Source organism: Atractosteus spatula, chromosome 14 (assembly GCF_055471065.1).
Source record: "Atractosteus spatula isolate fAtrSpa1 chromosome 14, fAtrSpa1.hap1, whole genome shotgun sequence".
Classification (NCBI taxonomy): domain Eukaryota; kingdom Metazoa; phylum Chordata; class Actinopteri; order Semionotiformes; family Lepisosteidae; genus Atractosteus; species Atractosteus spatula.
Window position 1 is genome coordinate 34,732,972 of NC_142719.1, and position 16,407 is coordinate 34,749,378.

Here is a 16,407-nt window from a genome sequence, read left to right on the forward strand (position 1 = left end):
GATTGGGAAGAGAGAGCTGATGAAAGTCGCGGGAAAGTAAAAGAAAGGCTCACGGTAGATGCAGTTCAAATTAATGCGACAACTATCGAGAAAACCCCGACACATTAAACATAGTACATTGGGATTATTTTTCAGAAACATTTGTATTTATCTGTTCGAGAATAGCTGATCCCGGATAGCTGAATGATAATCCCGCTCTCCATTAATTAAAAAGAATGGGAATCCAATGTAAACCGTGTTTTACAAAATGTAATCATTTCTGGAAAAGCTTAACCATCTGCTAGAGGTTAACTCTCTGAACAGATTGTGTTTTCTGGTTATTTAAACCAAGGGATTTTACTTTTTTATTATTTGTGTGTGTGTGTGTGCGTGCGAGGGGTGATTTTCTTCTTTCTTCTCCGATTATATGAACATACGTGGAGGAAATCGGCCATCTCTTACCACACCGCTTAGCGTTTTCAGCGCGGAAAAACTAGCAGCTTGCTCTCTTAATTAAAATACGAGTGCCTGCAGGTGTTGGGACAAAACCGCGTGTTGCCTGTACACTGGAGGTTATTTCAAGCCCTGCGTTATGTTATGTGAAGAAATGTTAAAAAGGAGAAGCGCTGGTAACGATTGGCTTAGAAAGATGATTAAAGTAAAGATGATTACCTGGTTGCACTCATAAACAGATAATATACATGAAATAATTAAGCGGTGTAAAGAGAATTTGTTTCACTCAACTTTTTCTAACTGGAAATACCCCATACCATAAACTTCACTTTATGGGTATAAAAAAAGGTGAAAAATCATAATAGAAAGGCAATCAATTTCTTGTGGTGAAATAATAGATAAATAGTAACAGTATCCAGCAATTTCATTCTCAGAATTGCTCCGTGACCACTAGTATACTCAATGGACTGGACTGCATTCGTGAGGCAATGGAGCAATTTAAAGACGTCAAAGCGCAACTGCTACCCAATATAGTGATCTGTCAGATGTAAGGGACTACCTGTGATTAGATTCTGTACAATAACGTCTATAAACACGTGATCCAAGTTAATATAACTTGTAGTACGCTGCATATATATTTTTTAAACAACGTGGTTACAATGTGTAAAATGTATGTTATGGTACCACAGTGGTGGGTCTGAGCATCGAGAGGGTTAAACTGTCCACACTGTAATTACAGCCGAAGCTCTCATGTCGCTGTCCTCCAATACGGTTCCGAATAAGTCTGCGATCCTCCCCCACCAGCCCCTTCCAAAATGCCTAATACACTGGAAAATCAGAGACAAAGTATCACACACCACTGGGGTAACAAGCAGTGAGCGAGACTGGGAAAGGACCCTGAGCTTTTCATTCGCGCAAAGTTTCGCGATGCAGTTTCTTTCTTTATATTTTTATTTACATCTGTTCCTGATATCACGCTCCTTTCCGCGCTTTTACGCATACGCCTTTTTACTTAATGGAAAGTTTTATTTATAGCATTTTTAAATTTTGATTTGAGTTAATAGGGACATCATGCTGATTATAAAAATATTTACTCGCAATATACTGGACTAAGGACCTAGCACAGCTGAAATGGAACTAAGGACTGTGAAAAGAAGACGGACGTGGAGAAGGCAAGTAACCTATCTAGTTTTTTGCGCTTGTGCTGTGGATTTAGTCCTGGCTCAGATACGGTATTCGATTCCCGAGGAACTGGAGCACGGAGCTTTTGTTGGCAATATAGCGGAAGACTTGGGCTTAGACGTCGGCAAACTCTCTGCTCGAAGATTCAGGATTGTCTCTGGCGCTAGAAAACAGTATTTAGAAGTCAATTTGGAAAACGGGATTTTATTTGTGAACGAGAAGATTGATAGAGAAGAACTGTGTGAACAGAATCCGATCTGTTTTTTGCACTTGCAGGTGGTCATCGAGAATCCTTTGGAGCTGTATAGGGTGGAAGTAGAAATTCTGGATGTCAATGACAATGCCCCCAGTTTTCCATGGAGCGAATTTGTCCTCGAAATTACGGAGTCGGCGGCTCCCGGGTCTCGTTTCCCGCTTGAGAGCGCGCACGATCCAGACGTGGGCAGCAACTCTCTCCGCACATACCTGCTCAGCTCTAACGAGCACTTTGTCTTGGATATCCAGACACGGAGTGACGGCAGCAAGTTCGCAGAGCTGGTGCTCGAGAAACTTCTGGACAGAGAGCAGCAAAAGACTCACCAGGTGATTCTAACAGCAGTTGACGGAGGAATGCCAGAGAGATCTGGGACTGCACAGATCACAGTAAATGTGCTGGATGCTAATGACAACGTACCCGTCTTCGATAAGTCCTCGTATCGAGTGAGTTTAGTGGAGAATGCAGCGAGGGGTACGCTGGTTATCAGACTTAATGCAACAGATTTAGACGAAGGATCTAACGGGGATATTTCTTACTCTTTCAGCGGGCACGCTCCTCTGAAAGTGCGAGAACTCTTCACTGTTGATTCACACTCTGGAGAGATAAGAGTCAAAGGGATCGTGGACTACGAAAAAGCCGGTGTGTATGAAATCTACGTGCAAGCCAAGGACAAAGGTCCGTCGGCTGTTGCCGTGCACTGCAAAATACTGGTTGACATTATAGATGTGAACGACAACGCACCAGAAGTGATTTTAACCTCAGTATCAACACCTGTACAAGAGGATGCTCCCCCGGGGACTGTAATAGCTGTCATCAGTGTGATGGATCGGGATTCGGGGGAAAACGGTAATGTCGACTGCGAGATCCCAAAGAATGTGCCATTCCAGCTCCACTCCTCTTTTAAGAATTATTATACTTTGGTTACAAGTGAATTTTTGGATAGGGAAACTGTGCCAGAGTACAACATTACTTTAACTGCTAGAGATGTGGGATCACCTCCTCTGTCTACAAAGAAAACTATCTTAGTTCAAGTCTCTGATATCAACGACAACGCTCCCCGATTCCTGCAACCGTCTTACACGGTCTATGTGACTGAGAATAACGCCCCCGGCGCTTCCATTTGCTCGGTGACCGCTTTTGATCCTGATTCGAATCAGAATGCGTATTTGTCGTACTCCATTCTGGAGGGCCATATTCAGGGCATGCCGGTGTCCACTTATGTTTCCATCAACTCAGACAACGGTAACATCTACGCGCTGCGCTCCTTCGACTACGAGCAACTGAGAAACTTTCAGATTCGAGTTCAAGCGCAAGACGCCGGGTTTCCGCCGCTGAGCAGCAACGTTACCGTGAACCTCTTTGTCTTGGATCAGAATGACAACGCTCCTGTCATTGTCTCGCCTTTACCCAAAAACGGCACAGTGGCCACGGAGATGGTCCCCAGATCTGTTGATGCCGGTTACCTGCTGGCGAAAATCACGGCAATAGACGCAGACGCGGGGCAAAACTCCCGTCTTTCATATCAGGTTCTCCAGGCGACAGACCCGGGACTGTTTAGCGTTGCGCTTTACACGGGAGAAATAAGGACAATCCGTCGATTTGTAGATAAAGATGCCATCAGGCAAAGACTAGTCATTTTAGTCAAGGACAACGGTCAACCACCCCTCTCGGCGACTGTTTCCATCATCTTATCAGTAGTTGACAGCGTGCCAGAATCTCTTTCTGATTTCAGCGACCTCACTCTAAGCCAAGAATCCCCCTCTAACCTAACGCTGTACTTAATAGTATCTCTGAGCACAATTTCCTTTATATTTCTGGTGGCTATAATCGTCCTGGCATCTATAAAATGTTACAAGGACAGAAATTCCATAAGGGGATGCGATTTCTCCTTTACCTCCTGCTGTAGGTTGAAACCCGAGGCTCCTACTGAAGTGTTTAAAAAATCCAACATTAACCTTCAGATATCTTCCGGAACTAAAGTGCCTACTAACTGTGTTGAAGTTAATGGCAATGGTCCCCTGTCTCAAGCCTACTGTTATAAAGTCTGTTTGACTCCGGAGTCGGCCAAAAGTGACTTCATGTTTTTAAAACCCTGTAGTCCAGCAACTCCCAGGAACAACGCTAAAGGTACAGATAACCTGGCTTCAGTCTGGAGCGGACAGAGCCGCACCAACACGGTGAACAACGGCGCTACTACACCGAGCGAGGTAAAGATAGTTCTATGTACACTGAATTCCTAAACACTGCATTCATTCTCGTCCTTTTGTGAATGATTGTATATGTGAATACACGTACGAGTTAGCAATTTTGACATTGTAAGTCATTCGCGCAAGACGTAAGTTTCGGAATGCAGATCACGACATATTAATCATTTTAACCAAGACCATCTTAGAAATGAGCTAGGGTTCATTTTTATGTTCAATAACAGACTAGGTTTTGTCAGCCTTAATCAATCATTTGGCAGCTGCTCTGTCGCTGCATACATACTGAGACCCGCGCACAGACTTACATGTACTTGTAACCCATGCCGTGAGTATTAATTGATGATAAAATATTTAGTGTATTTTTTTCCAATTATGTTTTTAATAATATTTAAAACGTACGCGTTTCTTTTAGGTTAAAATGTCGCTGCCGCCCCATTATCAAGCAAATCATTTTAAATTTAATATTTAAAGACAATTTTGTACATCCAATTAACATTTAATGGGTTGTTAATTTAGATAAATATGTCCGCGCATAAACGATCCAATAGCTATTTTTTCAACTGTTCCTTGCAGTCCCTTTTGCGTCTTTCATCGGCTGCCTATAGCCCTTGTCAGCTCGCTCCAATGATCTCAACATTTTTAAAAACGATGATCTATGATTGTAAATAGCACTAAAATTTAACCGCATTCAATTAAAAAAGGCTGAATAGTTCAGAGCGTGAGAAATATGAAGACAATGAAAGGATTATGAGCCAAGGTTATATCGATCACCTTCTTTAGCGTTCACTAAGTACTTCACAAATCTTTTTAGAATCTGTTCTATATTCGCATTCCTTGTCATTTCAACTTGATAAATTGATATACAGTGTGCCGTGTACCTAGCCCCTTTCTACCGAAATCCACTAGATGGAGGCATCATACCACAAATGGACCACTGTAAGACGTCTGTTGCTTTGCACATGAAAACAGGCGCCCGTGAATGAATATCAGTGATCTGTATTAGTGAACAGTCAGAGTTTAAAATATTCTGCCGAATGTAAGCGAAGATCCACGAATACAAAAGTCGTTTTACGTCTTTTTTTTGTCATTTAGAAAAAGTGTTATTTTTTGTTTCAAAACTTATCACATTAAAAAAATTGTAAATTAATTTTAAGTGCACTCGCATCTGGAAGATGTTCGTTGCATGTTTTACAATCTAGCGCAAATGGGCCCTATGTGATATTGTAAAGTGGTCGCTTCAAGTCGCTTCTCCGGAAATCAGCAGGTGACAAATAAGTGTAGGTGACACCAATAAAACGAGCAGCACGGAGCCTCTTAGAGTGTAACCTTGACAATATGGAAAATGGTTCTGCAAAAAATATTGCCTGCAGGCCTTTGGGAAACGGGAGGAAACTTCTATCAACACGGGGAGAACACGCAAGCCCCACACAGAAACCGCCCCAGCTCGGATTCAAACCCAGGGCTAAATAAGAACTACAAGGCCATCGCGCTAATACGTTTACTTAAATGCAAACATTCATTTGTATTTTTTCTAGATGAAGTGTGGAGTTTTGAAACATTTCGCTGTTACTTCAATAGATACCATCGAAAGTGCATTAAAAAAACAGATTCGGGAAAGCAGCCCACTTTCTGCATTAATTCTCGAACTAATGGATTTAGGTTGTTCAAAGAAAACCACCAGCGGCAAAACGCAGAACCGTAGCTCGCTATAATTCCTTCATTTGACACAGCGCATATGTCTAAAGGAGATAAACCCGAAGACATTCTGTCAACAGGAACAAGAAACATGCTTCGCTTCACCACAAGCAGTCATTAATACACGAGCTCACGGTACATTAGCTTATTATCAAACGATTCCGATGGAGAAAAAGGACAACCCCACCCATTTCAAATTATTATTCACTGCTCGGGTTTGCATGTGCTCGTTTGAAGATTTTAATCGTGTCTTGTTTCATCCTGGTGATTTTAATTGGCTTTACATGGCTAGCGTAAGGTACTTTGCATTCCGATTGTAATAAGCTTACACTGCATTTCCCTTGTTGAGTACTGTAAGTGAATTAATGGAGCATAGAGCATTATGCGTTTATATGAGGTGCAGAGGCATCTGGGGGCTATGTGTGTCTTCAGGTCTCCTGCTGGGTAACCTCCGATGAAAGAAAATTGAATAAATTAGACCGATGCACTGGAGGGAGCTAGCTGAAAAACCCGAGTGGATCAGCAAGTCAGTTATCATTTTGTGTCAGAAGAGGGCGGTGGAGCTGTATTTTCTACGCGCATTGATGAGATTCAGATACGTCAACATTAAATATTAAAAACATTTTTGATTGACATATTAATTTTAAAGGTAAAGTAGCTTCTTTTAGCGTAACCATTTCTTCGGCATCTATATAGCAATTTGGCTTAAAAGTATAGGCAAGTTTTCTGTTAATCCTCTAACAAATGGTAGAGAGTTAACCACAAGCACAGAACTATGCCGCGTCCTTCTGCTATAACAGTGAAAGAATTTACAAAGATATATTAAAATGAAGATTAAAATGCTTCTACTGCCTATAACAATATGCCTTTTTGTGCGACTTCAATATACTATAACTGAGGAATGTAACAAAATCGCGTGTTTAAAATATGTATTAGATAATGACAATAATGAAAACTCTTGGAACATTTTTAATTATAAGGAGAAAAACAAATCAAAATGTATCTTGGTGTACTATAATGTTTGAACAGGACTCTGGAATGTCTGACAGCCTAGCTAATTTAGATTATGCTATAACAGTCTTGTTAAACACAGTAACCAGCGATGGAAATATACTAATTTTTCTTGTTCATGATTTTGCAGCTCAAACAACCCAACACAGACTGGCCTCTATCAAAGAACCAAAATTCTACTCTTAAGAGGTACATTTAGTTTTAATTTTTAAAATAACATTTACTCAGCTCTTAGCCTTCGGAAACGGTCCCTGAACATTTGGTCTTCTTGTGTGCTCCACAGCTACAGCTCCATGAACATGGAAGGCACTCTTGTACGGAAAGCTATGCAGAGAGAATCAGAAAATTTGGTAACTCCTGTGGGTGGTCAGTACTGGACATGGGGAACCCAGATGAGGGGTACGTGAGATTCACCAGTCCTTCGGTCTTTGGAAACACTTATAACTCAAAGAAACACCCTCCATTCTGTTATACTATACGTGAGTTTTTATCTTTTTTGCTTGTACCCTTCCACTCATATGCAGTGGCAAAATACAGGAGCACAGTCAGCTAGCTTTCTACCTGCATGATTGTTAATGGTACACGAATGGATATATGAGCATCCTCTTCTTCTGAGAGAAGAGAGAAACGGATGATGTAACATTTTACCGGTGTAAATGTTTAAATTATTTTATTAGTTTCAGGTGTTTTGGAGACGATTCAAGCTTTATGCACTGTAGATGACTTAATAAAATGCATATTATGGAGTGCTTTAGCAGAGGTTTTGCATTGCTGTCATGTTCCGTCATGCAACAGAAATGACTTTGATTTTCAGCGTTTCTTTATTTTCTAAAACAGATTATAGAATGTCTTCACCAGCCGTTGGGGCCACAAATCGCGCCTGGACCCCTAGATACGGCCCACAATATCCACTACACCCACCTCCCGACTACCAGCACAATGTCTACATTCCCGGGACCCCAGCGTCACATTCCACACTGAGACCGGCGCAGCGCAGTGACGTCGACGTTAAGAACTCATTTTCAACGTTTGGGAAAAAAAGGAAGCTGATGTTAAATTCCGAATACAAAGAGGACGCGATGATAAACAACGACCTTTCTAATAAATGATATCAATTGACTTGAAAAGATTTTTTCCTCGCATTAACTTAATTAATCTCGGGATCCCGGAGCAACCTTTGGTGACGCAAGTTGTGACGCAACTTTGGTAATTTAAACTTCCTTGTCAAGAAGCATTTTCTTCACAATAAATTCAACAGGACTACCTGGATCACAACATCCTATTAATGTAGCTTAACATACTGTACTGCTACGTATTTTGTATTGAAAGATTTAGTTGACAATTTTATTGAAAGCATCTTACGTTTGAACTCATTTATACTGCTAATTATTTTACTGGAGCGAACGGACTGAAGTACTTTGCTGACAAAAACAGTAGCAGTAAGTGTCACCTGGGATTTGAACCAAAGACCGTGCACGGAGGAGTCCAGGACCCTAACCAGTCCTCCAGCCTGCTATCATTAACTGGCATGTCAATTCCACTCTTTTAAGTTGCCTGTACAGTTTTGCGAGTGCCGGCAATATACTGTAAATGTGGGCTGTAGAACCCAGGACATTTCACCCAACTAAATAACAGTGCTGCTACTACTACTAATAACAGCAACATTGCTTAATATTCATAATAATATTGATGTTTTTGTGTCTTTGGCCACTAACATTCATTTTTTTTTTATAAATAGGTGCTGGAACAGGTGTTTTTCGGTCTTTTTTGATAAAGATTATGTTCACAGTCGGTGATTTCCAGTGATCTAAAAACTTCATCATAATAATATAGCTTTACAAATGAGAAGGAGGTTTCTCACTTCATCCACTACTGAAGTATATCTTCTGAGTGATTTGCAGCAGACATTATGCTCCAGAAGCCCACGAGGTATAAGCTTAGCTTGGCATTATGGCCCACATGCTCTGTGGAGCCCACCTTACTTGATCTTGATTTGCACCTGTACAGTTCAAAAATATGATTTACAAAATTTTCGCCAAGAATGAAAGAGAGTGCTAGGAATCAGTTAAACAGAAATAGTGCAGTGCAAGTGAACAGAAATGTCTTGTGCATATTGCAATCTTTATAACATAGCACAATGTATGGCATGATTTTTGTAATTGTATATTCATTTTGAAATAAAATACTTTTTCTTATTACATCACGTTTAATCACAAAGAAAAGAGGTTTGTGACATTCATAGTGCTAAGCCGTATTAAGAGTGCAGTTATTTCATTATCTGCTATGTAGTGAAGATGGTTTGCAGTGGAATGAAATCATTATATTGAGGTCATTTTACACCATAAACTATTCACTTCTGTCTCTTTTTACTCTTCAAAGCACTTGGCCAGTAATTCACTACAAAGTTCAATGTAAATGGGTAATTAACTACATTATAATATCAACTTGTTAATGGGCTCCAAAAGAGGACTAATCAGACTGCAACTTCAATTAAAAGATATATTAGCATTTAAAGCCTTTAAAATCAATCAAATTATTCAATTTTTTGTTTAATTGTGTACATTTGAATATTTGGAATGCTTAAGCTAAAAATGTAAAAATGAAAAACTACTCAGAGCTTTCCTATTGACACAGAGAACAGTATGAGCTTTTGAGGAGGTGGGTAGAGGCTTCTTGATGGGTTTGGGTGAAGACTATCAGCAACTGTTATCAGTGTGAAGTTGGCCAAATGGACTGAGACGATGGTACTTGCTGCACCTCCCAGGTGACTGAATAGTTCAGTAGGTACCACCTGTCACCTGGCCCATTCGTTGTCATTGCATGTGCAGATCGTACCACCCTCCCCCTGTTCTGTGGCCTGATAGTAGACAGATTAGTTATCCAGTATATTCATTAGGATGCTCTCCGGAGTACTTTTATTTTTATCCTGACTAAAAGAACTGTATTCATCCCTCAAAGGTAATTTGTTTGCCAGAGAATTTCTGTGCTTATCCGATTTGAAAATTATTATTATTATTATTATTTGAGATTGGTGTCCGGGATTGAATTTTTGGTTTAACTCTTGATGGACAGGGTTGTCTTTACATACAGTATGGCATACATTAAGGATCTGAGAAAATGGATTCCCCTGCTGTGAACCTGGTAGTCTTTGGAGAACTGGTAACATTTGTCTTACTCTGTTAAGAACATACGAATATAAGAAAAGAGGAGCCATTGGTCCCATCTAACCCTTTAAGTAGCAGTTAATTGATCAAGGATCTCGTCCAGCTCTTTCATAGTACTGGCTTCAACAACATGGCTGAGTAGCTTGAACCTCATTGAACATTTGTTGGATGAAGTAATATCTACAGCTCAGAGACCAATGAACAGGTATATGCTTCTCCTGGCTAGGTTAGAATAATGAGATAGTATTCCACAAGACTGCATCTGCAACTACAGTATTAGCTTATAACATTAGTAGACTCTCTATTGATCAACCTTGTTGATGGCCAAATGTGAGTGAAGTTAATGAATTTACTGTGCCATATCTGTTAATGACAAGGACCATGTACCCGCTACAAGAAGGTTTAACCATTTTCCTGATAATAACCTTTGTGAATTTGTTTCAGGTATAAGTGGTAAGTTTCTTCTGATGATAAGCATTTATAAATGTGACATTGCTAGAGGACTTTGATAACCACTTAGTGTTAGTATATACTGTAAATCCTGTTTTATTGAAGCTTTCACTTCATAAAGCAAGTACATGAGGTGCTAGGGACATTTGAGTTATACAACGTATATAGTTTTTAGTAGGTTTGGGTGCAGTTCATGTGGAATAGTCTGCTGCATGTACAGTATTAAACAATGAACTTTGACTTCAGTTGTACAACACATTGAATCCGTTTGAATGTATTAATTATACTACACCATAACTGCTGCTTAAATAAGATCTTTTTGAAAATGGCCCATACTGTAATGGACACAATCATTAGAATTATTTTTTTAAAGACTTTATTGATCCCAAAGGGAAATCGATGATTATATACCTTTAGAAGAGTTCCAAGCACTTTTTCTCTTTGTTGGAGTACCTGTCTGCATTTCCTTTAAAGGAATTAAGAATGTTTTAGCACAAATTTGTAAGTAAAGGCTAAATGAAGACCTTCAAATATAACTAACTAATAGTTATAATTGAAGAGTAATTAATATAAGAGTAATTAATATATAAGAATACCCTACCTAACAGTGGGAGACACACTCTTTTTCCCCCAAGTATAAAATGATGTAAAACACTTAGAGTTTTTATTTAGTGATTTTAATGATTGAGTGTCTGAAACATTTCCATGCTGCTATGATCAATGTAATGAATATCATCATGCAGACTTTGTCTGAAGACTAATGAAGATGTTACAGATTGAGAGAATTGTTGGGTTATCTTAGAAAGTGGGCTTTCACAGTGTTTTTAGAAGGAGGATGTAGTTTGTTAATGCTTAAGTGGGAACCTTGTTGTACTTCGTCAGAGTACATTGGCTATAAAGGAACAAGTAAAGGTTAATTCCACACTGAAAAGCAGAAAGAAGAAACACAACATTTCTGCTGTTGAGCCCTCTGCCTACTCAGAGCTCAACAGCCAAAACTTGGTGTCCTTCTTTATAGATGGTAAATGATTAATAATTAGGTTTCCAAAATGTTGGCTTATATACATTTATTAATAGATATACTTCTATTGCTGGACAACTGCTTCCACAAAAACATAAGGACCCCATTGTGGGATAGAGATTGCACTGAAAATGAAATGTTACTTACACAATAATGTTAATAAAAGCCAGATTCAGTTTATTTCATTGTCCACAGAATAATACCTATTTCCTCTTTCTGACAATTACTGAGAAGTGGTCAAGCTTTAAGAAAGTAGTTATTGTTGGCACAAATGTGAAATAAAAATGAAATCCATACATATAGATTTGTACATACTGGAAATCTGTGCATACTATATAAGCCACATTCAGATGATGCATTCAGTGCCACCTGTAACTGTCAGTTTTGTCATTGTAGCCCATCCTCTGTTATGGTTTCAGCTTTAATCCTTATATACCATGGCAAAAGAGACAGGGTACCATCTCCTCTGATTTTTAATCAACAATTAGGATTTTAAATCAGAACATTCGCAAGAGATACAGAGGATCTTAAAATGCTAATAAAGTTCAAAATATAGAACTTAGAAATTATTAGTTACCCCTGACATTGGAGTAGCAGTTTATAAATAAGTCTGAAACAGAGGGCACTGCCATTATGCCACTGCATCATATGATACATAAATGCAAAGACACCAATTAAAGTATCCACACACCAATGGATTTAGTTTGTTTGTGACAGAAAGAAAGCTGCTGGAAGCTTCATTTCCATTAGGTCACAGATTCTAAGTTTGAAAAGCGTGACAGGAAATGTAAGCAAACATAGATACAGTTTGAATGTTAATTATTGTATTTAATGTTATTACAAATAATATCAAATCAAAGTATATAAGCCAATTATTTTAATATTCCAGAATTACAGTCCTGTAACATGATGGAAAGTTTCTCTTAATGCTGTCTTTTTTAATGGTTGCAAGTCATTGCTCTTCCACAAATGTTTGATTACAAGAAAATGTATTTGTTTAGTTCTTTTCCAGTTATTTAATTAGGTACTTAGAGGGAGAACTATCAAATGAGGTGAAAATAATTTTCTCTTGAGTAAGAATTTGTTTTCCAGATAGCAGTTATTGTAGATAGTATTTACCTTAGTAAAATACAGCAAACAGAAAAAAATCACATTATAAGGATTTTATTGTTTTATTTTATTGATTTTATTATAATTTTAATGTTGTAGGAGGGTGTGTGTGTACATGCCAGGCAGATTGACAACCATTAGTCCATCAGGGACTAGGTTGCCAGTCAAAGAATAACAGGTAGAGCTGTAAAAGTGATAATTGAAGGCAGGAAGACTCCACATATTTAAGCAGCTGCAGAGAAAGAGCTGTGCTGTTTTCTTGTACCAGACAAACACACTTTGTTGGATCAAATACAAGCCAAAGAAAAAACATTAAGAACCTGTGATCTGCAGCTTGTGTGGCATGTGAAAGCTCTTTGAGTTTTCAAACAGTCAGAATGCATCTGAGTACCATTCTAGTACAAAATCCAGATCCTACATACAGCTAAACAAATAAATTGTCTTGTAATCAAGTTAATGCATAGCTGAAGAGGAACATGGGAGACTGACAATCAACATTTGTGCACCCCAAATTCTCAAGAGAAATAGAGAAAAAGCAATTCAGCCAAGACTGTCACAGATGATACAAGGAAAAAAAATTAACAACCCATCTTATCAATAACTCATACCACCAAACAAATGTCCTACACACTGGGACCTGAAAATAGACAAAGAGGATTTTGGAGCTCAAGGCTGCAGTTCCAGGACACCACTCTTTTTTGGCCTTGAAATTCAGATACTGGATTACCAAAAATTAAAAAGAGAAGTGATGGTTCATTCTCTGGAACATTGCTACTCATATATACATCCCTGGAGTTGAAATGGCTGACATTTATACATAGAGCTGATATTGTCCTAGAGAAGGCAGACAACAATACAGTTTCCATGTTGGTTGCAATGTTAATCCATCAACACAATGTATAGCTGAGGACATGCAGTGCAGAAGAAGCTTCATTCAGTTTTCGTACCCGCTGAAAACATTTGCATGGTAAAGCATTCTATAAAGAACAGATGAAATGGTTACAGGTCATCTTCACACAGGGATCCTCAAATAAATGTAGACATGCTAGAAATAAAATGGAAGGGAGAGAAGCCACAAAAAGCTCAGAGGAATATTCATGGTGAGTAAAGCCAAAAAGGAGAACCTAAAACAAAATATTAAAATAAAATAAGGTAAATACTTGTACCTAAATGCTAGGGGTGCTGGAAACAAAATGGATAAGATAAAACTACAACACAGGCTATTATTGGAATCCCAGAAACATGGCTGGCTGAAAGCTAGGAAGATAAGCATAAATACTGTTCTGCAGAGACAGGAAAGATGGAAGTGGGGGCAGTGTAGCTGTAAATATCATAAAGAATATTCAGGATCAGGAGCTTAGTCTGGAGGAGGGGTGTTCAAGCCCAGTCTTGAGGGGCCCCAATCCAACAGGTTTTATCTCTTTAAATCAGATGCACGTGGCATTACGGGGTGGCATGTTCAGTGTGATGTGGAGATGTGCCCTGGATGAATGGTGACACACTATTTTAGTAGCCACAGCTGTTCTGGCTGTTTCATCCCTCACCATGAGGAAGAATTTTTGTGTCAGACTCATGTATAACATTCTAAACATATTGTTAAGAGCATGCTATAAACCACTAAATGCCAATCTTTGTTACAATTCAATTAAATTAAGATTTTCTTTGCACAGTGTTGTTTTTATGCGAGGCTTCAACTTCCCCCATATAGATAGGTAAGAGCCAATAGGAATGTCAGCAATAGAAACTATAGTGATACACGGGGTTAACCACTAAGTTTTCTCAGTGCGCTGACACATCTACAGGAAATGCTTGTTGGTCTTGTCTATACAAACAACCAAGACAGTGAGTTAGACCAGGGTGTGAGAACAAACACCTTATGGTTTCTGCCATCCAGAACAAACAATTTGTTTTGTTTTGTTACTGCTTTCAGCTCTTGTACAGTATGTCTAATACAAGTCATGAGACAAAATGTTGAACAATAAGGTGAAAGTTATAAAGGTTATTGAGCATTAGTGTAATTTATCCCTTTGTGACTCATTCTGTTTGAGCTGTCTTCTTGAAATATGGTCTCAGAAAATTGCAGACTCAGCCTGGTTTAAATTAGGCACGTGATTATTTTTCTGGAAAGTTTCCAGATATGTTTTTTGTGATGCTGAGCTTCTTTTTCTTATAATGCTGCACAAATTGAGATTGATCTATATCAACGTTTCTGAATGGTTTAAATGAGACCAGATGGATAACAAAGAAATACCCTTTCTACTTTCTAAGAGTACACTATACTACAACCAAATGATTGCTACTCACAAAAGTACTGCTGCATATGCACATCTGAAGTTACCATCTTCTACTTACTCCTGAATGAACATAATGACAAAATCCAGTTGTGATATAGACCTTGCTGAGGAGAAAAATGCTATTTGATCTAAAATTCAACGAGTGTTGTTCAGTATTCAAATACAAGTGTATGTCAATCAGTAAAGAGAACTTCTAAAAATTATCTACCACAAGCACTATATAGGTAGGGTAAAGGGTTTCTTTTTCAACAAAATTCTTGCCTGTCCTCTCATTCATGCCACCACTTCATATAGTTATAAAATAATAAAATGTTGATCCCACAGCTCAACTGTACTGCCACTTGGAACAGTATTAAGTTGTATACTTTTTAACTGTTTTTGACTATAGTTTACTAGCAATGTTATCAGTTTGACTGTTTTGTTTCGTCCTGGCTCTATAAACTTCTCATGTCTTATTTCAACCTTCAAACGTCCTGTGTTTCTATGACTCAGCACTGTAAGACTGGAGCTTGCTGCAAGTCTGCAGTCTCAGCTGATTTTGACCAAGCTGGAAACTTGAACAGGTATACCTAAGGTGACCTTCCTGTGTAATTACATCTAAAATACTCCCAAAACTAGGATACACTATGGTAAAACATTAAAAAAAATCTCTGATCTGCCTCTGTGTATCTGGCATTTTTTCTCATGCTATCCTGTATTCACTAGTTAGGAAATGTAGTTTTGAATGTTTCCTTCATTTTGAGTAAAAAAAAACAAATAAATTGTATTGGAAGGCTGTAATCCCGTCTCCTAACTAAATAAAAGTGAAAAATAAAATTAGATTGCCCTTGATACTTACTGATGGTCATACAAGTTCTTCATAGCTCCTGTTCAGATTGTGACCTATGTATATACTATACCTTAGAGCACAGGGGTTCCAACTTTCACATTGAAGGAAGAAATATCCTTAACTGAAAGAATGAAAGTGCAAGTGTTCCTTTGACTGACATATTTAAAGTTCAGGGTCTTCAAGCTCCTTACCTCAGAAATCCTGATGTCTAGGCCAGGTGAGATCAAAACACTTTGACAGACATCTCCATTGCAACTTGTAGTCAAAAGAAAAGAGGATTGCTATTGCTCTTAACAAGATACTGATAACTAAACCATCACTCCTGTATCTTGGACAGGACTGTGGTCTGATCAAGAATGAAGGATATTCTAGCTTTCTTTTTGGGAAGAAGAGAACATGTGTAGCAGCTTAGTTTTGTGATCCATTTCATCCTGTGGACTTCGCAAAAAATGAATTAACTCAATTAAAATTACAGTGAGTGATATTTAAAATGCACGTATCTGAAAAATAAGTCACAGAGCATCTATAAGCAATGTTAGATATCAGATCCCATTGTTTATAACTTTTTGCTCAGGGCATTATCCATTTAGAAATGTGACTTTCAGTCACGGGATGTGTCTAAGTAGAGGAACTGTTACACAAGTCTATTGTCTTTGGTCAATCAGTTTGTGAAATCTGAAATGAAAAGCAGGCTTTTGGTGGATTTTGTTATTGCTAATAATTTTATTATTGTGGGATTAGTGTGTCAGTATTGAAGGA

At 38.4% G+C, this 16,407-nt stretch overlaps 1 protein-coding gene across 2 annotated transcripts; it reads left to right on the plus strand.

The window, feature by feature from the left end:
- The first annotated feature begins 1,282 nt into the window (after positions 1–1,282).
- Positions 1,283–8,978, plus strand: LOC148821189 (protocadherin alpha-C2). 2 transcript variants are annotated; one of them, XR_016094107.1, is made up of 4 exons: positions 1,283–4,077; positions 6,911–6,969; positions 7,064–7,259; positions 7,618–8,978. XR_016094107.1 is itself a non-coding variant. In XM_088932231.1 (4 exons), the coding sequence occupies exons 1-4, from the start codon at positions 1,564–1,566 to the stop codon at positions 7,887–7,889; spliced, it is 2,961 nt and encodes a 986-aa protein (XP_088788357.1). In that variant the 5' UTR covers positions 1,283–1,563; the 3' UTR covers positions 7,890–8,978. The 2 variants fall into 2 exon arrangements, 1 of the variants encoding a protein (XP_088788357.1); XM_088932231.1 differs by having other exon boundaries at positions 7,064–7,179.
- The last annotated feature ends 7,429 nt before the right edge of the window (positions 8,979–16,407 follow it).

Excerpts from the sequence above, each read along its gene's own strand:
- LOC148821189 (XM_088932231.1), top strand. The coding sequence starts at position 1,564 with ATGGAACTAAGGACTGTGAAAAGAAGACGGACGTGGAGAAGGCAAGTA. Across the intron at positions 4,078-6,910 it reads GCGCTACTACACCGAGCGAG|CTCAAACAACCCAACACAGA; the intron begins GTAAAGATAGTT and ends ATGATTTTGCAG. Across the intron at positions 7,180-7,617 it reads ATGGGGAACCCAGATGAGGG|ATTATAGAATGTCTTCACCA; the intron begins GTACGTGAGATT and ends TTTCTAAAACAG.